A 20,819-nucleotide genomic window follows, 5' to 3' on the forward strand; every position below is an offset into this window, starting at 1 on the left:
TTGTTACCAAAACTGTAAACTACAAGCCCCCACCTGCCCTATGAGTTTGTAATTTACCTACAGAAAGTCCCTTTAAGACAAAAAGGCAAAGACAAAAAGACAACACTATTTCAAGACAAAAGAGACAACAGCCCCTGAAGCAACAGACTCCATTATTCAAAGCAAACATACCTTCTTTTGCCCCTAAACAAGTGTAGCAATTATTATGCATCATTCAAAGGTCATCTTGGAAATCCTATACCCATCTCTTACACAGCCCTGCCCACCAGACCAGCATCACTCCCTCTTGGATACCCTGGCTCCTATGGTTCCAACAAGAGCTACTCAGAGGGATGCTCACCACAGGCTACTCGGCAGCCTATGGTTAGGTGAGAGGCTCATGTTGCTAAGTTCTATCTGCTGGGGATGAAAGACTGAAGCAACCAAGTCTGTGCCAAGCCCTGGCAAGGGAAAAAAAGGTTCCCTTCCCCTCTGTCCCCCCTCTGGGAACTATTCAGTGAATCTCAGCACAATTTGTAAGCAGTTTCCAACTGTTCCTTGTCCCAGAGAGACAAGAGACAACAGATGGGCACGGAGAACTGCAGTGAGGAGCACAGCAGGACAACATTTTAAGCAAAATAAAGCAGGCACTACAGAGTGCTGGCAATGGCAGATTGAAAACTATGAGGCTCTTTTTTCAACTGTCAGGAGGGCAGTAATTTGGTTGCTCAGTGAAGAAGGCATCTGGTAGCTTTTTAGATGCTGTGGGATTCAAAACACCTGCACTGGGCTAGCAGTGGGTCACTCTCCTGAAGGAGCAGCTGGGCTGCCCTTGGCTGTCTGACACTCTGCTCTGGTGGGACCTCACCTGGAGTCCTATGCCCAGCTCTGGGGTCCCCAACACAAGAAAGACATGGACCTGCTGAAGCAGCTGAGGAGGGCCACAAAGCTGATCAGAAGGCTGGAACACCTCTCATAGGAGGACAGACTGAGAGAGCTGGGGCTGTTCAGCCTGGAGAAGAGAAGGCTCCAGATAGACCTTCCAGCAGCATTTCAGTATCTGAAGGGGATGTACAGGAAGGCTGGGGAGGATTGTTTAGAAGGGGTTGCAGCAACAGGATGAGGAGCAATGGTTTGAAATTGGAGCAGGGCAGATTTAGGTTGGGCATTAGGAAGAAGTTCTGCACGATGAGAGTGGTGAAATACTGGAACAGGTTGGCCAGAGATGTGGTTGAGGCCCCATCCCTGGAGTCATCCAGTGTCAAACTTGATGTGGCTCTGGGCAGCCTGATCTAGTTGGAGATGTCCCTGCTGACTGCAGGGGGGTTGGACAAGATGACCTTTGAGGGTCCTGTCCAACCTGAGATGCATTCTGTGATTCTGTGATATCAGCATCTGCAAACAAATCCCACCGAGGACCTGGCTCTGATGGCAACTCCATTTGCTCCCAGGCACAGGATAATGCTGCTCCTAAGGAATTCTCTAAGAGTCCTTGAAGGAAAAGGTGCCTCCTCCAGGTCAGCCCCTACAGAGTGTCTTTGGATCTCCAGAAGGCTATACAGGGCAGCATCATGAAGCCAGCTCTTTTCTACCCCTCCAGGCAGAGGAATATGCTTAGCTGGCATTGGGAATGTCTTCCAACTCCTTCATGGTGAATTAAGTTTTTGAATCTCATCCCCATTGGTTCCTTTGCCTAATCAATGGCTCTCTTACTATTTCAGAAGGGGCCTGTGCCATTTTTGTGGCTCTACTAAATTACTTTGTGCTGGCATGAATACATTTGCTCCTTGATGCTCTTTTAAAATGAAAACGGATATGGAAATTTACTTTAAAATGTACATTGCTCATAAAACTTTTATTAAGTAGTATTAGTGCTTAAGAGAGGGATTTAATGTATTTGTGAAGCCAGGCTACAGGAGCCCTATATTAAAGGCAGTCTTATGCTTAGGATTGATTTATGCTGAACAGCAAGAGATGAGCTTAAATCAAGCTTGCAGTTCTCCTCCCACCTCTTCTGCTAGGGCTTGGTCTGCTGGGAGCAAAGGAGACATTTCACCAGTTTGATGCCACTCCAGAAAGAGGGTGCCAGAGACCTACAAGCAGGTGACGCTTTGCCTGCATTCATCACAACAAGCACTGGAGGAAACACAATTTTTGCTGGAGGAAACAGTTCTGCATATTAGGAAACATAGAGATTGTTCCCCTATCTCAAGTTCTCATTATTTATGTAGTGATAGGACAAAGGGTTCTTCACTGTGAGGGTGGTGAGGTGCTGGAACAGGCTGATCAGAGAAGTTGTGGATGTCCCATCACTGGAAGTGTCCAAGGCTAGGTTGGATGGGGTCCTGAGCAACCTGGTCTAGTGGAAGGTGTCCCTGCCCATGGCAGGGTGCTTGGAATTAGGTATCTTTAAGGTCCCTTTCAACCCAGCCTATTCTATGAAATACCAGAACTCAGCAGACTCCACAGGACACCAGAGGTGTACCCTCCACCCAAACCCCTGTGAAACGAGACTTCTGTGCAAACTGATGGCAGAAGCTGCCTCACTGCATGGGGAGCTGACAGGCATCAAAGCTGCTGAGCTTTAAAAGGCAAAGAAAGTGGCATGACACAGAAAGTAGTCTTCAGAAATCAAGACAAGACAGCTCCAGCTCTATATAAACACAAGCATGAAGAGAGAGCAACCTTCTGGTGGGCCAGACATCCTGGAGAGCTCTCATGTAACAGTGTTCGGTTCTCTATAGAAGGGAGGAAGGGAGGAGAAGGCACTAACCATGAAAACAACACTGCAACACCAACAACCATGCTAGGCATACACTGATTAAAAAAGCCACACTGCTAGTCCTTATGCTTCCAGGTAACAGCAACTTCTTGATGATACTACTCACAGATTTCTAGCAATAAAACTTTCAGCCAGAAGCTTTAAAGCCAAGGACTTGTGTCTGGAGCTTTTATTAAAATGCTATGCAAAACGCATGCAAAGCTTATCCAATTATCTCAAACAGATCTCAAAAGTACTTTTACTTCCAGAAAATGAATTGCTGAAGTGCAAAGGCTTCCCAAGCCATGGAAATAATGGCACCAGGTTCTCCTCTAAATATTTATTTAATGTGATTGCAGCCATTTTGCAAAAGCCTTCATAAAGGCATTAAAACATTAAGAGCTGGTCCTAATTCTTAGAGGGGATGTCTAACTATGATGAAAATTTCTCTTTTCAGTAAAACCCAGAGACCTTTTTCTTTGCTTTAGTCCTACTATAAAAATCATTTAAAGCCCATTTAATCAGGGTCACCTGCATGAAAGATCTTCAGGATCATGTTTGTAACATACATCTTGTCTTGACTGGGCTAACAGCTCTCTGAGGCAGGATCCCTCCTTAGGGTTTCTGCAGCCCTTACAGTTTAATCATATCAGAAGGTTTTCTACTCTGCTTTTCTGTGCCCTGTTTTGCTTTTGAGCTCCACACTACAAGACATTGAGGTGGCAGAGTATGACCAAAGAAGGGCAATGAAGCTGGTGAAGGGTCTAGAGCACAAATCTTTGTGAGGAGTAGCTGAGGGAACTTGGGTTGTTTAGGAGTCTCAGGGGAGACCTTCTTACTCTCTACAACTCCCTGAAAGGAGGTTGGAACTAGGTGGGGGTTGGTCTCCTCTCTGTAGTATCAGGTTATAGAATGAGAGGAAATGGCCAGAAATTAGGCCAAGAGAGGCTTAGGTTAGACATTAGGAAAAATTTCCTTCCTGCAGGAGTGCTCAGGCACTCCTAGGCTGCCCAGGGAGGTGGTGAAGTCACCATCCCTGGAGGTGCTCAAGAAACATGGGACATGGTTCTTAAGGACATGGTTTAATGGCCATGGTGGTGTTAGGTTGATGGCTGGACTTGATCTTGGAGGCCCTTTCCAACTGAAACAATTCTATGATTCTATGATGATTCAATGACTGTTGTGACATCTAAGGATGGGGTTTGTAGTGAGCTGACTTTATTGGCAGTGGCATTAAGCTGCTTGGCAGTTTTTTGTGTTTTTTAAACACCTGACATCAGAGCTCCTGGAGTTTGCTGAGTTACCACACGTTGGCTCAGGAACAGGCAGAGCATGGTGACACACAGGAGCTTCTCAACTTGTACTAACCTGCTAAAATGTCTGATCTCCAGCTGCTTGGTCATTGCTACTTCTTGAGTAACTTCCCGTATTTTTCTGAACACTAAACTAAGAATAAAGATTTGGGGGATGATGGGGTTAGGAAGAATTCAACACTATTTAAAATGAACCTGAGAAAGCCTTCTTGTAAGAAACAGCTAAAACAACAGAAAATGATTAATCTTAAACCCTGTAAAACCCAAGCACTCAAGTACTTTGGACTGCAGTGTCTATACTATTTTTTTTTAAATTTTGCAACCAGTTCTTCAAGTTCTGCAGCCCCAAAATTCTCACTGTCAGAAGCCAGAGCCTGGATTTTCTTCCTTACTACAGAAGCCAGATAAAAACCATACCCAAACTTCAGCTCTACAAGTGAAACTCCAATGAATTTTCCTATGGAAAAGACAAATCCTCCAAAAGCATACCCTTATCCTGCTTTTTTTAAACACTGGAAGTGTTTAATAATGCCATCAGCTGTTATATATCTTGGTCTACCATTCAAAGCAAAAAACTATCAAACCTTTCAGAGCTGAACTGTTAAGAACCTTACCAACTTGCCTCAAAGGTACACAAGTGCTGTAAGTGCCCTCCAGAGCCTGCATGTGCTTCTTTTTTAAACTCATTTGAAGAGCTAAGCACACATTTCCATCAATGAGAAAACACTGCAGGAATGATGACTCAATGCAAACACTCCAGGATGATCACAGTTCCATGAATAACCCTAATTGTTCCAACATATTTTTAGTAAGGTTGAGTAAATACTGGCTCAATGAGTTTACTTCAAAACTAATCTGGAAAATCTGCAGATTTTGATAGTCTGCTGAACAGCTTCTCCTAGAACAGAACCTCATGGACATGCCTTGTGAAAACAATCAACTTCATCGGAGAATCATAGAATGGTAGGGGTTGGAAGGGACCTCCAGAGATCATGGAGTCCAACCCCCCTGCCAAAGCAGGATCACCTAGGGCAGGTCACTCAAGAGCACATCCAGATGAGTCTTGAAAGTCTCTAGAGAAAGAGACTCCACAACCTCTCTGGGCAGCCTGCTCCAGGGCTCTGCCACTCTTACAAGAAAAGAAATTTCTCCCCATGTTGAGGTGAAACTTCTGTGTTCCAGTTTGTATCCACTGTCCTAGTCCTATCACAGAACAGTACTGAAAAGAGAATATTTTTAAATATTCTGTTGATGCTTCATATCTCTTCTGTATATACATTAACAACAAGTCCAGGGGAAGAATTACTAAACATGAAAAGATCTAACAAAAAAACCCCAAAACCTGAAAGCCCTCCTGAATGCCATATATTAAACATGGACAGATTTCTTGGCTTGCTATGAGTGATTCCAGAAAATAAAAATACCTTTCATTAATACTGCAATACTACTTGAAAAACACACATGCTTCCACGCAGAGAGCCACTGCAGAGCAGGACATTTATTTCAGAGTACTCCTAGACTTGCTTTATGTAGTGTGAATCTTAAACAGTAAAGAGAATGGTAAGGTGAGGAATGTAAGCAAGGTGTTATTTATCTCACCCACCTCTGGAAAGCAGCTCTTAAAAAATAAGTTTTATATGGTGTAAATTACTGCACAAACCTTAACATAGTAGAATCACATCCAGGCAATCTCTGGACCTAATTCCCTCTTTCTCACTTAATCTGAACTAGATGACAAGTAAATCCACTGCAGCACCATGAGTTACATCAGAAAATGGGACAAGATGAGAATCAAGTTGTGTGAATCATCTGGGAATACTTTGTCCTTCCATAGCTTACCAAGGAGCTGCACAACCTGAAATACTGCATTCAGTGCTCCTAAGTAGGGTAAACCCTTTTATACTCCCGAGGCAATAAAAGGAATCATACAACACAAACAAGAAGCAGTTCAGGCCTTTGTCAAGATTGTGACCCAAAATTAATCTATTAAGAAGCACTGTGTGAAAACCACTATCTCATCAATAACATTTTATACCAGAAGGTCTGGCAGATGGAAAAGTTCAGAGCCAGTTTAATCAGCAACATGCCCATCTCTCCGTTTCATCTTCCCAGCTAGCAAGCTGCATCTGAGAGGGGTTACATTAGTTCAAACACACACAGCTTAATGATCAACTCATTGCTCTGCATCTTCCAAAATGAAGAGGGGTATAAATAGAGGAAATTCTTCAACCCAGAACAGCCACACAGCAAAAGCTGTTCATAGGAAAGGTCTCTGCATTCTCAACAAGAAGCAGAAAACATGAAAATTGTTCTCATCTTTCTGTTCATTGCCCCACTCGCTCCTTCAGCTCGGGCTGAGAAGGATCATTCCTCCTTTGATTCTGCTCTATCTCCCGAGATGAAATCCAGATTTGCCATGCTAGATGATGTCCGAATCTTGGCCAACGGACTCCTCCAGCTTGGGCACGGCCTGAAAGACTTTGTACATAAGACAAAGGGGCAGATGAATGACATCTTCCAGAAACTTTACATTTTTGATAGGTCCTTTTATGAGCTCACACTGCAAACCAGTGAGATCAAAGAAGAAGAAGAACTGCTCAGACAAACCACAGTCAGACTGCAAATCAACAACGAAGAGATAAAGAATCTCTCACAGGAGATGAATTTAAAGATTGAAGACCTCATACAAAACAAAATCCAGCTGCAGGAGCAAGTATGGGGACTGGAGGACAAAGTCACTAAACTGGCCATTATCCAGCCTTCAATGCAAGAGACAACAGAAATTTCTTCACTCAAAGTAAGTAGGACTTGTGAAAGCCCCTGACACATAAAGCCAAAGTAAACTGTATGGCTGTTATCAGTAGTTAGGCAACAGAAGCTCAGGTTGCCCCTTCCCCTCCACTGCAGTACTGCTGTGTATTCTGTCAAATAAAAGGCATCAGTGTCTTTATGTGACACATGGTTTACTTTGCAGTAAAATTCCCCAGTGAAACCAGTGAGAAAACTGTGAAACTGGAAGGCTCTGTAGATTTCTTTTTCCAGTTGTAGAAAATTCTGTTAATAATGATTAAAAAGTTTTGCAGTCAGGAAAATGATGATCTCTAAGCCCACAGCTTTGTACGTCATCATCTCGTTGCAAATCAATGAACTAGGAACTGCCTGCTCAGCACAAAACCAGGAGTTTGAAACCATTCAAAAGCTACCTCAGGAGGGCTGGAAATAGATGATCTTTAAGGTCTTTTCCACCTCAAGCTATTCTATGATCTATAGTAGCCACATGATGTCAGGAACCTTGCAAGAACCCTGCAAATGTTAATAGGCTTAATGTCAATACATGCATTGTACAGACTTTCCTATGGAAAAGCAGTTTTGGGCCCCTCGCTTCAAGAAGGACATTGAGGTGCTGGAGCAGGTCCAAAAGGCCACAAAGCTGCTGAAGGGTCTGGACAACAGGACTGGTGAGGAGAGGCTGAGGGAACTGGGGTTGGTCAGCCTGAAGGAAAGAAGACTCAAGAGAGACCTTGTTCCCTACAACGCCCTGAAAGAAGGGTGTAGCAAAGTAGGTGCTGGGTTACTCCTCCCAAGAAATAAGTGAAAAGACAAGAGGACAAGGCCTCAGGTTGCACCAGGGGAGGTTTAGGTTAGACATCAGGAACTTTCTTGATGGAAGAGGTTGTCAAGCCCTGGAACAGGCTGCCCATGGCAGTGGTGGAATCCCCATCTCTGACGGATTTAAAAGCCCTGTAGGTGGGGTGCTGAGGGCCATAGTTTAGTGGTGACTGGCAGTGCTGTGTTAATGTCTAGATTCAATGATCTTAAAGGTCTTTTCCAACCAAAACAATTTTATTGTTTGATGTTTCTAAGTACTAACTAATTTGCATAAACAGAAAAAGCCTCACAGCTCGTGTGAGGAAATACTCACACGAAAGATGAATCCAGAACCCCAAATCCCAAGTCAATAGCCTGAAGGCTGGGAATTGGTTCTGTTTTTTGATCAGTGGCAGTCTGAATCAAGGGACAACTTCACAGAAGATAATTGTTGAATTGATGTGAAAATGGAAGGGAAACAGCAGTAACAAAAACAGTCTACAAAGCTGACAGCAGTTTGTCTCCAAAAAACGAGCGTTCGGTTCAGAGGCAAAGAAATTCCACCCTTCAGAAGTGAAAAAATGTTACATGGTTTGTACCTCTGAAAAGTGGTGCCATGACAAGACTTATGGCAGCAGTGTCCCTGTGAAGTTCTTCTGGTGCTTCTAACCACAATCCTCCTTCCTTTCCTGGCCTCAGGCTTTTGTGGAAGAGCAGGACAACCACATCAAGCAGCTTCTCAGAATTGTAGAGGACCAGCATGCACAACTCAACAGACAGCACAATCAGATACTGGAGCTGGAGGACAAGGTACAGGAACCCTCTCTATTTCTATTTTGAGAATCTGTTGTCTCTTGAAACACTGAAGGAGCCAATGGCCTAACCCTTCATTGGGGTCAGCCACCCCTCTTGCTCACAGTTTGGGGGTGTGGAGGAGGGTACCTATTTGGGGTGAGATACTGCCATGCTGGGGCTATGGCCAGGGCACACTACATTCAAAGGGCAAGCATCAAGAGGCTGGGGCCAGACTCTTCTTCAGTGTTGCTCAGCGACAGGACAAAGGGCAGTGGGCACAAACTGGAAGCCAGGAAGTTCCACCTAAACATTATAAAAACCTTTTTTTTACTATGAGGGTGATGGAGCACTCTGAGGCTGCCCAGAGAAGCTGTGGAGTCTCGTTCTCTGGAGAGATTTCAAACCTGCCTGAATGCTGTGATCCTGGGCAACCAGCTATGGGTGCTCCTGCTTTAGCAAAGAGGTTGGACTGGATGATCTCCAGAGGTTCCTTCCAACCCCTACCATGCTGGGATTCTGTGATTCACATAATGCCCAAGAAGACAGCTTTGAAACACTGTCTATCAACACCAAGTTGCTCCATCTTCTGACTGATAATGATATTTTTAATATATTTTTTATTTTAATATCTTTTCACTGGTAATAATATATTTTCTCTTATATCCATCATATTATTGTTCTCCTGTTGGTCTCCTAAGTATCATTACTTTCCACCTCCTTTTCTTCCAGTATTCACTCCAGGGGGGAACCATGTTCTGCAGTTCAACATGTGTCATTGTAACATGGGTGTAACTGACATGCTCATATTTAATTTAGTCCTGAGAGAAGGCTATGAAAGGAAAACACATTTCAGTCTAAGGAACTGAATTCTGTGCTCTTCAGATGTTGGTACTATTTGTCTAAGTGATGTCACCTGAGGAAATCAGTTAAATCTGTTTGCCCATTAAGGTGCACCTCATGAGAATGGGTCATTTACTCACCTCATGAATCCTACCTTGTTTCAGCAGGGGCACAGCTGACATTCATGCAACAGAATCCACCAGTGTGGTTCTGAAGTTATTTTTATGTTGTGAATTGGGCATTTTACAGGATTTACATTCACAAGAAAGAAATATTCTCTGCATGACATTGTCTGGCTTGATACATGAATCTCCTCACTTCAGAGCCTTGGGAAATTAACAGTCTGTAATTATGGTTCTTTCAGCTAAACCACATAGAGCTGCAGGAACTGGCAGAGAACTCCTTCACAGGGGAGCAAACTGAACCAGAGGCCACCCCCTTTCCTCTGCGCAACACCACAGCTGGAGCACACCCACCTGAGGGTGAGACCTTCTCTCTCAGACAGGGCTACACGAGACACTGCACTCCCTCTGTGGACAGTCTGTGTTGGTTTTTAACAGCAAAGCATGAGAAGCAAAAGATTCTCATGTTACATATATACCTGCCCCAGCATAAGAGGGACAGGGAACTGCTGGAGTAGGTCCAGAGGAGGGCCAAAAGACGATCAGGGGGCTGGAGAACCTCCCCTGTGAGGACAGGCTGAGAGAGTTGGGGTTGTTCGACCTGGAGAAGAGAAGGCTCCAGGGAGACCTTAGAGCAGCCTTCCAGTACCTGAAGGGGGCCTGCAAGAAAGCCAGGAAGGGACTTTTTACAAGGGCTTGTAGTGACACATGAGAGGGAATGAATTGAACCTTGAGGAACATAGGCTTAGACTGGAGATTAGGAAGAAATTCTTTACAGTGAGGGTGGTGAGACACTGGAACAGGTTGCCCAGGGAGACTGTGGATGCCCCCTCCCTGGAAGTGTTCAAGGCCAGGTTGGATGAGGCCTTGAGCAACCTGGGCTGGTGGGAGGTGTCCCTGCCTGTGGCAGGGGGGTTAGAACTGAATGATCTTCAAGGCCTCTTCCAACCTAACCAGTTCTATGAATCTATACACAGCATTGTGTTACAGTGTAAGATGTTCTGCTATGGCAAAAATGTCATTATCTCCTTAGCCCTACTCTACACATAGCTGTCTCTGGGGTGGCACACATAAACAGTGTCCAATAATGCAGTAATCCTGCCCTCAATCTTCATCCACCACTCATCTCTTGTAAACACAAACTGTCATCATCCTTCTACTGACACTTCTGGTGCTGCTGATGCCTGTCCTGGAGAGTATGAAGAGAGAACTAATTTACTTCACCCTGATTAATCAGGAGGTTAGGAAGAACTTTCTTTAGAGGTGAAAGGCATGTTTGAACTGTGGCAATGGGAATGGCATTGGGAACCTTACAAGGGTTTGGATATTCTTCGGCCTTACAAACTTTCCAAGATTGAAAACTTGCAGGATACTGTCTGCTCTTTGCTCTTCTAGGTGTCACTCCTGACTGCACTGCTCTCTACAACAGCGGCGTGCGGGCCAGCGGTGTCTACACTATTAAACCCAACGGCTCAGAAGCTTTCGATGTGTACTGTGAGATGACATTTGGTAAGATGGCTGTGCTAGCAACAGTCTCATTTTCACATCACTACTTTCTCATAAGCCAAAAAACTGTCTCATCCCAAAGTGCACACGTTATGTATCCTCTTGACTTCTACTGTCTACTCTCAACTCAGGTTTCCCACATCCTGATGTCTCCTCAACCCCACTTTACTCACTTCTACTGAGGAAAAGACTTCCATTCCTGTGATAGAAATTAAGTATATTAAAAACCCCAAGCCCATTTAGCTATGGACCGTTAAAGATGCCATTATAGTGCACCCATGAATGCTTTTCCATATAAAAGCAAGTAGTAAATACCTTAGTAAAGTTTTATTTCATTAACAAGGGTTATTGCTTGAGACTTAGATGTACCAAACCAACCCAAAGAGGCAAGTCCTGGAGACAGGACTCTTCTATCATGTTTGGCTGAGTAGTTTTGTGTCATAGAAGTCCCAAACTGCCATGGACCAAGATGCACAACACCTACCCATGTTCTATCTATGTAAGAAACCCATCTGTCTGGTGCTTTTGCCACTACCCTATGTGCCACTACACATTGTTTGGCCAGTTCCCTGTTCTGTCCACAGAGCACCCCACAGTACTGCTCTGTGCATGTCCTGCTCAGCTTCTCCACAAAATCCCTTCGCCACCTCTACTCATGGTACCATGTGGCATGGCTGTGTCATTTGTTTGGATGTGCATACAGAACGGCACAAGGTTGCCCTGTGCAAAACCCTCCCTTTGCTTACATTTGTTGAAACCAGTAAAACAAGGGTGTCATGACCTGGTCATGAAAGTCCCCACAGCACCTCTAGTGTGGACATGGCCTGCAACAACTCATGTCTTCTGTGGAGTTCTGCTCCCAGCAGACAGGCACTATCAGTGATGACAATCTGATTAAATGTCTGGAATGTTTCATACCTCTTTTTTTTATCATTTTGCCTATTTTGTGTTTCTCAGACCTCGTAAACAAACAGAACCCAGTTAAGGCAGCCTAATAAAACAAGTCCAGTGAGCTGAGTCACCTCAGGTGTGGGAGAGGGCACCCCAGTGGCCCCATGGCCTGTTTGGCTGTGTTCACCTAGATTTCTTTCATCAGGCTAACTCATTTCACCTCAAAACTGGAGCCCCAGGAGCACACCCACAGACAGTTAATAAGACCAAGGCCAAAATGTATTAAGCATTTGCTGTCTGTACAGCTGAGACACTTGCACTCAGGTGCTGCAAAATAAAGAGGGAGTGGGATTCATAGGGAGACACCTTCACTGCAAACCTGTACTCTTCTTCCCTGCAGTGGAGAGCGAGCTCACAAAGGGCAGCCAGGGTAGCGCATGCTGTAGGTCAGGGTTGCAGCCACTGCTCTGGGGGCAGCTGCTGGACGCATGCAGAGTGCATGATTTCTTAGCTGACCAATTACTTAGCTCACTGCATAGAGCAAAACAGGAACATTCCACAGGTGCCAAGAACAACATCCTCGTGTTGGCAGCCTTGGATTGGAACGTGCTGCAGAAGCCACCCCCTGACATGCTGACACCTCTTATTGGGAAAAGATTTTAGCTTATGTATGTGGTTGGATTTTACTGCTTAAGCGATTGATAACAAAGAATACATCAACAGCCACTCTGAGCAAGAGTTGTCAGGGGTTAGGGATTTAGGTCAGGAACAGCTTCAGTTAGGGCTCCTAGGGATTTCTGCTTCTGTTACTTTGCTACTTCGGGCAAGGGCCTCGGTATAGGGATGCTATGAGGGATATGTTTGGAACTTCTGTTAGCTGCTTTGTCTGTTAAGGGTTTTTGGGACTTCCTCTGTAAGTGGGACTCAGAGACTGTAATGCTGGGGATTCTACACACAGCAATGAAGGACTTCTGGGACGACTGCTGAGATTCTCTGCATTTCTGGAATCTTGTTGCTATATGGCAATGGGCTTCGTGCCTGCATTCGTCACCCAATGGCCCCCAAAGCAGGGGAAGGACAACAGGTCAGCAGCTGATGGGCTCAGTTACTTTCCACCTATTTTCTAGTGCTTTAAACACTTCAACCAGGCTTGTAATTGACTTCTCCTTCATATTCACAGGAAGTTCCTGGACAGTAATCCAGAACAGAGCGGATGGATCACTAGACTTCAACCAAACCTGGGACGCCTATACAAATGGCTTTGGTGACCTCAGTGGTAAAAATACTTCTTTTTTGTACCTTTTCTTTGTATCAGTTGATTCGAAAAGCTGAATCTTCTTACTGAAACATGTTCATATGAGAGCAGACAAAACCTGCAATCAAATCTGAATAGTTTATCTAATTCCTAGAACACCAGAAGTGTTCACTAGGAAAAATAACTCAGTAAAATTCTCCAAGACAGAGTTTAAAAAGTGTGTTTAGAAACTTCTGCTGAAGCAAGGCCAGAATACTTTGAATGATACTTTAATTATTGAGACTTCTACTATTTATTATAAAAGCACTTCCCAAAGCCTTTAAAATATACACAAATGCAAAACCTCACCCAGTTGCTGTCACTACTTTCTCTCAAGATTTCTACACTCTTGCTTCCTTTCAAACAGCCACAGCCTGAGGCTGTGTGTGCTCCCCTGCACAAACACTTCCAGCTTCTCCAAACACTGGCCAATCCACTCCATGGCTGGATAGGGTGAGGAAAACACCCACACTTCCCTGTTAATCATCAACTTCAAAGAATCTACACCACCAAGTGCTGCCCACCAGCTTCCCCATCCAGAATACTTTCCCTATTTTTTCATACAGTGAGATGAGCCTAATTTGGCTTAGAAAATATTTTGACTTTTAGGCATAGCACAGCTCACAGCCTCACCCATGCTGGCAGCAATGTCGAGATGGACTCGTTTACAATAAAGAGCTGTGATATCTCAACTTTTTCCACATTTGGGGACAGTAACTCAAAACTGAGGTAGATATTTACCTGTGACTGCTACAGCTGCTCCTTGACTGGTCTCCAATTCCCATATTTGACACCACCATGAAGCCACGTCTTTTTAGTGTCAGAAAGATTTGGCAGAAGATGTCACTACTCCCAGCTATGTCCCTACTTAGCTCTATGCTGCATATTCCAAGGTGATAAAATCTACTAGGCCACTGCTCCTTACCTGTAAATTGTGGAAGTATTTTACTCAATCACCTTGTCTTCTGCTGTTTGAAATGTCACCTGCATGTGTGGCAGTCCCATTCAGCTACACCATTTCTACATGTGGCAACTGCCTATTGTGTGCTGCTACCAGCAGCACTAACGATAAGCTACTCCATGAATGTAACTTATGAAACTAATTAAACTAATTATCAAGTATTTTAGCAAAAGAAAAATTCTGAAGTCAAATTTGCTTCATGCAGAAGGGTAGTGAAACCTCAGTTTAGTTCTGCAGCCCCTTCCTTAAAAAATACAATTGCAATTAGGTTTTATGTATGTCATTTGCTTCATTTGTCACACAGTTCCAATTAGGAGTGTTTTAAATGTCTTGGGCTCCCTCTCAGAGTTTCACAAGAGGTGGGAAAGTTCAGAGAGAAGCTCCAATTCATTTATATCTCTTGCTTTTATTGATCACTGGTGTGCAATTAAGAAGAAGTAAACAAAAAGAATGTAGCAGGAGACCTCTGGAAAGATCAACAGTCCCCAGGACTCATATTATTGATTTAATTAAATCCATGAATAAATCCCTTTAAACACTACATTTTCACACATACTACCCACAGGTTATCTGTAAAAACAAATTCAACAGCAGTGTGAGCAATATGGGGGTTGAGGCAAAGTTTATTACATCGCTCCTTCCCCACTAACTCTGCCCAGTGACTTCTGTCCCTTACTCCCCACCTGTGACATCTCTAGGTCCTGACATTGCACAGGTTATTTGAACACAGCTTTTCAAATACTGGTATTTTAAAGGTGAATCAGCTGTCTGAGATATGCTTACAAGATATGAAAAATACGGAAAGTGTCACCAAAATGTTCAGAAGGTTGCAGCACCTCTCCTGTGCAGACAGGCTAAAAGAATTGGGGTTGTTCAGTCTGGAGAAGAGAAGGCTCCAGGAAAACCTTAGAGCTACATTTCAATACCCGAAAGGGACCTACAGGAAGGCTGGGGAAGGACTGTTTAGAAGGGCCTGTGGTGATAGGATGAGGGTCAAAGATTTGAAACTGGAGCAGGTGGGACATAAAGATGAAAATCTTCACAATGAGAGTGGTAAAATACTGGAACAGGCTGCTCAGGGATGCAGTTGAGGCCCCGTCCCTGGAGACATTCAAGATCAGACTCGATGTGGCCCTGGTCAGCCTGATCTAGTTAGAGGTATCCATGCTGACTGTAGGGAGGTTGGACAAGAGGACCTTTGAGGGTCCCTTCCAACCCAATGCAATGCATGGATCTGTAAACAGCATCTGCTGCCTCTCCCTTTGCAGAGGAATTCTGGTTAGGCCTGAACAAGACCTATTCCATCACTAAACAAGGGGACTACATCTTACGGATTGAGCTGCAGGACTGGAGAGACAACAAGCGTCACATCCAGTACGCCTTCAGCCTGGGAGGACCCGAGACAGACTACACCCTCCAGCTCCAACGCATCTCTGGGAGCATCCCCAACGCCCTGCCAGAGCAGACGGAACTGCGCTTCTCAACCGCAGACCGTGACGAGGACACCATCAACGACTTCAACTGCCCAGAAAACTACCTAGGTATCAGCATGCTGGGTTCTCTCTGAGCCATCATGATGGTGGCATGCTTTAGTGGGTGGCTGGGTTACAGTTGGACTCGATGATCTCAAAGGTCTTTTCCAACCTTAATGATTCTGTGACTTGCCCGGCTTTAGGTACAAAAGGATGGCAGCAGCATTTTTCTGCAGCAGAATCCATAACAAGGCACCATGGTGAGGCTGTGCAAAGGCCAAAATCTCAAACAAAACTAGCAGTACAGGTTGAAATTCTTTACAGTGAGGGTGGTGAGACACTGGAACAGGTTGCCCAGGGACATCATGGATGCCCCTTCCCTGGAGGTGTTCAAGGCCAGGTGGGATGAAGCCTTGAGCAACCTGTTCTAGTGGAAGGTGTCCCTGTCCATGGCACAGGGTTGGAACTAGATATCTTTAAAGTGCCTTCCAACCCAAACCACTGTATGAATCTATGAAATAAAACCCCATGATGAGATTCTGAGCTATGAAGCAAAGACTAGCTCTTCCTCTGATGCCTCATCTGGTTTGGCAGCCCTAGGCTGAATTGTTTAATTCCTCTTTGCAAAACAAGAAAGCCCAAAAATGGAAGACAACCTGACTCTTAACTCCATTTTACTACAAAGCAGAAGTGATGGGGAGTTTCCATTCAGAGGGAGATTTTAACTGCTGTCAAGCATAAGTGCTGTAAACATTCTCAGAAGAGCCTAGAGATATAAGGCTGAAGATATTCCTCCTTAATTTGGTTCTAGAATCTCTAATTCTTTGCTTTTAGCACGTTCTTCTGGTTTTCCACAGTTTATAGCAAAAAAAGCAAACAACTGACAAAGCAATTAATGATTAAACCACAGGTTACAGAACTGCCCTCCAGACACCAGCTTTATGCAACAGAAGTTTTCTAGGGCATTCTAGGCTTGAAAATTTTTAACGTCTGAAACAATACTGAGAGATATTACTCAGCTCTAGTGACCATAAAGCAGGTGGCCAACGAATTCCAAAAGAGCTGAACTTTCCGTTTTAGCACAGAGTCACTGCCAGGCCTTTGCAAGTAGAACTGGGCATACAATTTAATCTCATGGTTAAAGACACCAGCCAAGAAAAAAAAAAAAAAAACAAAAACACAAAACCAAACCAAACAAACCCACAAACCAAGAGAATCTGCCTCCCGTACATGCTGAGATTTAACTATTTGTACCCGAGAAAAATATTAGCAAAGCAAAAAGTTGGTTGTAGAGCACCATGAGAAACATGGAAATGTGGAGCTAAGTTTCAAGTGTCCCAATGCAGTGGCAGCGTTTAGGGGACACAACTTTTGGTGCTAGTGTAAGTGGATATATGTGCCAGCATCATTTCATGTGGATGATTGCCACTTCTGCTGGAACTAGTCTAAAGAAGTTTCATGTTACAAACAGGAGCTGTCTACTAAGACACTGAGTACAATGTCCAACTGACATTACAATATTTTTCCTTAGGAGGCTGGTGGCACAGTGAATGTGAGGAAACCAATCTTAATGGGAAATATGTAGCACCAAGGTCAAGAGGAAGACTAGACAGAAGAAAAGGCTTATACTGGAAGCCTAAGAACGGAAGATACTACTTGCTCAAGTCAACCAAGATAATGATACACCCAACAGATCTAAAAAGTTTTGACTGAATGTTCATCCTGATGCATTTTCATTCAGAACATGTACACTGAGCTTCACTACACCACAGAAGTTCACAGTTAATAGCAGATGCATGCCTAAAGCCATACACTGTATGGTGTCTTCTCCAATACATAAACCCAAAGCATTTGCAATGATTTTGAAGTATGTTTGGTGAGTAACCGCATTCCCTCTAGCCCCAATGTCAATGTGCTGTAACTTTCATGGAGCTTTCACCTCCCCAGGGATGAAACTCTAATGCCCAGGAACCATCCACCAATTTGTGTATTAGACAATATGCCCTGGGGAAAGGTTTTCAGGCTGTTGCTTTTGTTTCTGGGTTGTGTAGCAGGCAACACAAGAAGAGTTTCAGTAAATGAAGGGCTGGCAAAATCCTACAGAAGACAGGTAGGTATTAATCTACAGGGGGGAAAACACACATTTTTGTTTTGTAGAGTAACTCTTTTGATGTTTGGTTCGTGTTGTTGCTGTGGACTGTTTCTATCCAAATGGAATACGTAATTTCCCATTTTGGGGTTCTGTCCAGACAAGTTTTCAGCAGTGTAGCTTAGGCCATTCTTCACTGAAGCACTGCCCTCACTCAGCTATAGGGGTGTGCACACACATCAAGTCAGCCAGAGCACAGGTCTCAGCTCTCACCACACTTTGAAGAATTAAAACTATGCTTTCTTACTGAAAGTTGAGAGCTAAGCTTCAAAGCTTACTGAAATTAATAAGAGAGCTTTTCTTCTCACCTGAAATGGAATCAGAGCCACCTCTTTGTGACCTTTTAGTACACCTCACTAAGTAATTAAATGGAAAACCAAGCAAGCACACAGCAAAACACCTTTCAAATAGAGAAGAGCTGCCTGTGGGGCAGCTCCAACAGAGTCAATGGCACAAAGCAATAAACCCTGTAGATATAACCAAGGTGACAGCATTGATCCTGCTCCTGAGAAGACATTCACACCTGTGTAACTTTAGCTGCAGAATACTCTAAGGCAGAAGGACTAGTGACATGTTTGGGTGTGGAAGTGTTGACTGACACAGCCCCCATTCTGCAGTTACACTGAGTCATATTGACTTGTCTATCCTACCTAACCCTTGTACAGTTCCAGGTCTTTGATTTTTTTTATCTCAACACTTGCAACCAGACAGAAAATGGTTTTAAACTGTCATTTGTCAGAGTGAAACAACAGTGAACAGAATGTGCTAATTATAGAAAAACTGCAAAAATATTTTTACTGTTTGTGGATTTATTACAAAGAAGAGACCACAGGGTGCTGCTTATTTGTACTGCTGTATTGTAATGTTTAATTACCTGGCAACTCTTTAAAAAATGAATAAATAGATAAATAAAGCAACCTTTTGGAATTACAAGAGATGTGGAACTTGACTAAACTCTTGTAAGCTTTGGTTTATGAAATCTGGTTTGTATTTATCCAACTTTTACAACAAGATATAATGGACTGGGTGAGTAAGTTGGTGAAATTACTCAGTTGAAGAAGACAATTCCACTCCGAAATGCAATGTCTTCGAAGATCATAGATACTATGAAAAGGCATCCACATGAATAGTGGTACAGAATGAAAAGAAATCTGCTCCCTGCCTGGGCTTAGTTAGAGAGAGGTTATGGTTGTCCAACACACCTTAGAAAAAATTCTTATCTTCCACATTCTCAGAAGACCTTTTCTTTTTTTTCCAAATAATTGTAAACAAATAAATTGTTTGTAAATTAAAATAGAAATATGAAGGGATTATGCATTTCCTTCATTTTTATCCACCATTTTTACAGTATCACAGAGGTTGGAAGGGACCTCAAGAGCTCATCAGGTCCAACCCCCCTGCCAGAGCAGGATCACTTAGGGTAGTCTGCACAGGAATGCATCCAGTTGGGTTTTGAAAGTCTCCAGAGAAGGAGACTCCACAACCCCCCTGGGCAGCCTGTTCCAGGGCTCTGTCACCCTCACTCTAAAGAGGTTTCTCCTCATGTTGAAATGAAATCTTCTATGTTCAAGTTTGAACCCATTGTTCCTTGTTTTTTAAAGAGAAAAAGTCACTGAAAGTGTCAAAAAACAATAAAAACAGTAAGAGAATGACGACTTTAGCAGACAAAGGAAAAAAGCCTACATAAAACTGAAAGGAATTACCTAAATTTCACTGTGAACTTTGGTAAATGAAGAACCCTCTCTCATTATGGTTCACAGGCAAGTTTTATGCAAATATGTTTGTCCCTTCATGACTGTGTATTTTCTGCTGTGTTAGTCTGGACCCTTCTGCTGCTTCTGGCACAGTAGAAGCAGCAAGTTTTGCAATGAACCAGATTATAAGGTAGGAATTTCTGGACTTGCCAGTCTCAGGCCCTGAAATGTGAAACATATTTCAAAACTCTGACCTGTATGTGGTATTTGGAACATAGACATCCCTGGCAGGAAACTCCAAGATTTCTCTTGTAGGTCTAACTCTGCTGTCTGGGTAAAGTTTGACTTGCAGCAACTCTGGAGTTAGGCAGTAATGTGGATTCTCTGGAGCTGGAGATATGTCTATCTTCAACTGAGCTGCAAGAAGAAAATGAGTTTATTAGAATAAGGAGGAGTTAATTTAAATTAAAAAAAAAGCCTGCTCTGTTTCTTCAGTTAATATCCCATATATTAACTGCATAAACAAATAGATGATACATTACAGACAACGTGGATTTGTTACAAACAACAGTGAATCAAACTGACATCTAAGACAAGTAGGGTAGCAGATAATAAGAAGCAACAGGAAAGATAAATCTTACCAAGTCCCAAAGGCTGTTGCCATAGGCAGGCTGGGGCCATAGAGTCTAGATAATGCTACTGTGAGGCCTAGCCATTAAAAAAAACACTCAAAGTCTCATCAAGAATCTGGCCTATCAAACTAGAAGGATACCTCAGGAGTTGCTGAAAGCTGGCCTGCACCAAGATTATTGCTTATTTTCCTCAGTAAGTCAGCAGATAGTGCTGGCAGGACACTTAGTGCGGGTGGATGGCACTGAGGCCAGAATGAATGTCAAAACTTGGAAGACAGGAGAGCTGGAGAAATTACTTCAAATGACTAAGGTGAAACATAAGAAAGAGCAAAGGACTTGCATTAAGGAGAAGCCAAACATATAAACCAATAATATCTGGCATGGATCAGCTCTGTAGAAAAGGGCTGGGTGACAGCAGTGACAATAAGCTAACGTCCAGTAGGAAGCTACAACCATTCCAAAATATTAGTGCAGCATCGTGTGGAGACAAGTTTGTTGGTTCTGCTCAGCACAAGGCCTTAGGAAGAGCAGCATGACCAGTTTAGAGCTCTGTGCTTGAAGAAGAGCATGGACAAACTGAAGAAACTCCAGCAGAGGAGCAGGCAGATTGAAAATCACAACCTTTGAGGAAGGGCTGAAAGAGCCTGAGATTGGTTAGCTTACAAAACGGAGGTGGAAAAGCATGAACTAATAACAGCATTCAAGGACTTGAAAGGTTGTGATCACTGCCCTGAGGCTATGACAGACCATAATTAGATTAATTTGCAGCAAGATAATTTTGCAAAGTTTTCTTAATACCTAACCTCCCTACAAGGCCAGCTG

The 20,819-nt window shown here is 43.5% G+C and overlaps 2 protein-coding genes across 2 annotated transcripts in view; one reads left to right on the plus strand and one right to left on the minus strand.

The window, feature by feature from the left end:
* Window positions 1–20,819, minus strand: part of DOCK7 (dedicator of cytokinesis 7) — a 120,039-nt gene that overhangs the window by 52,167 nt on the left and 47,053 nt on the right. Inside the window, exon 14 of the mRNA XM_054384559.1 lies at window positions 19,620–19,782. Within this exon, the coding sequence (XP_054240534.1) occupies window positions 19,620–19,782 (163 nt within the window). The remainder of the gene's footprint in view (window positions 1–19,619; window positions 19,783–20,819) is intronic.
* On the plus strand, window positions 6,353–17,235 carry ANGPTL3 (angiopoietin like 3). The gene is made up of 7 exons (XM_054384386.1): window positions 6,353–6,850; window positions 8,341–8,451; window positions 9,641–9,758; window positions 10,794–10,907; window positions 12,976–13,071; window positions 15,319–15,591; window positions 17,054–17,235. The coding sequence occupies exons 1-7, from the start codon at window positions 6,353–6,355 to the stop codon at window positions 17,233–17,235; spliced, it is 1,392 nt and encodes a 463-aa protein (XP_054240361.1).

This window comes from Indicator indicator, chromosome 10 (assembly GCF_027791375.1).
Source record: "Indicator indicator isolate 239-I01 chromosome 10, UM_Iind_1.1, whole genome shotgun sequence".
Taxonomy (NCBI): Eukaryota; Metazoa; Chordata; class Aves; order Piciformes; family Indicatoridae; genus Indicator; species Indicator indicator.

Bases quoted from the DNA above. Each gene is read 5' to 3' on its own strand.
- ANGPTL3 (XM_054384386.1), top strand. From the start codon at position 6,353: ATGAAAATTGTTCTCATCTTTCTGTTCATTGCCCCACTCGCTCCTTCA. The intron at 6,851-8,340 runs GTAAGTAGGACT...TCCTGGCCTCAG, and splicing joins CAGAAATTTCTTCACTCAAA to GCTTTTGTGGAAGAGCAGGA. The intron at 10,908-12,975 runs GTAAGATGGCTG...TCATATTCACAG, and splicing joins GTACTGTGAGATGACATTTG to GAAGTTCCTGGACAGTAATC.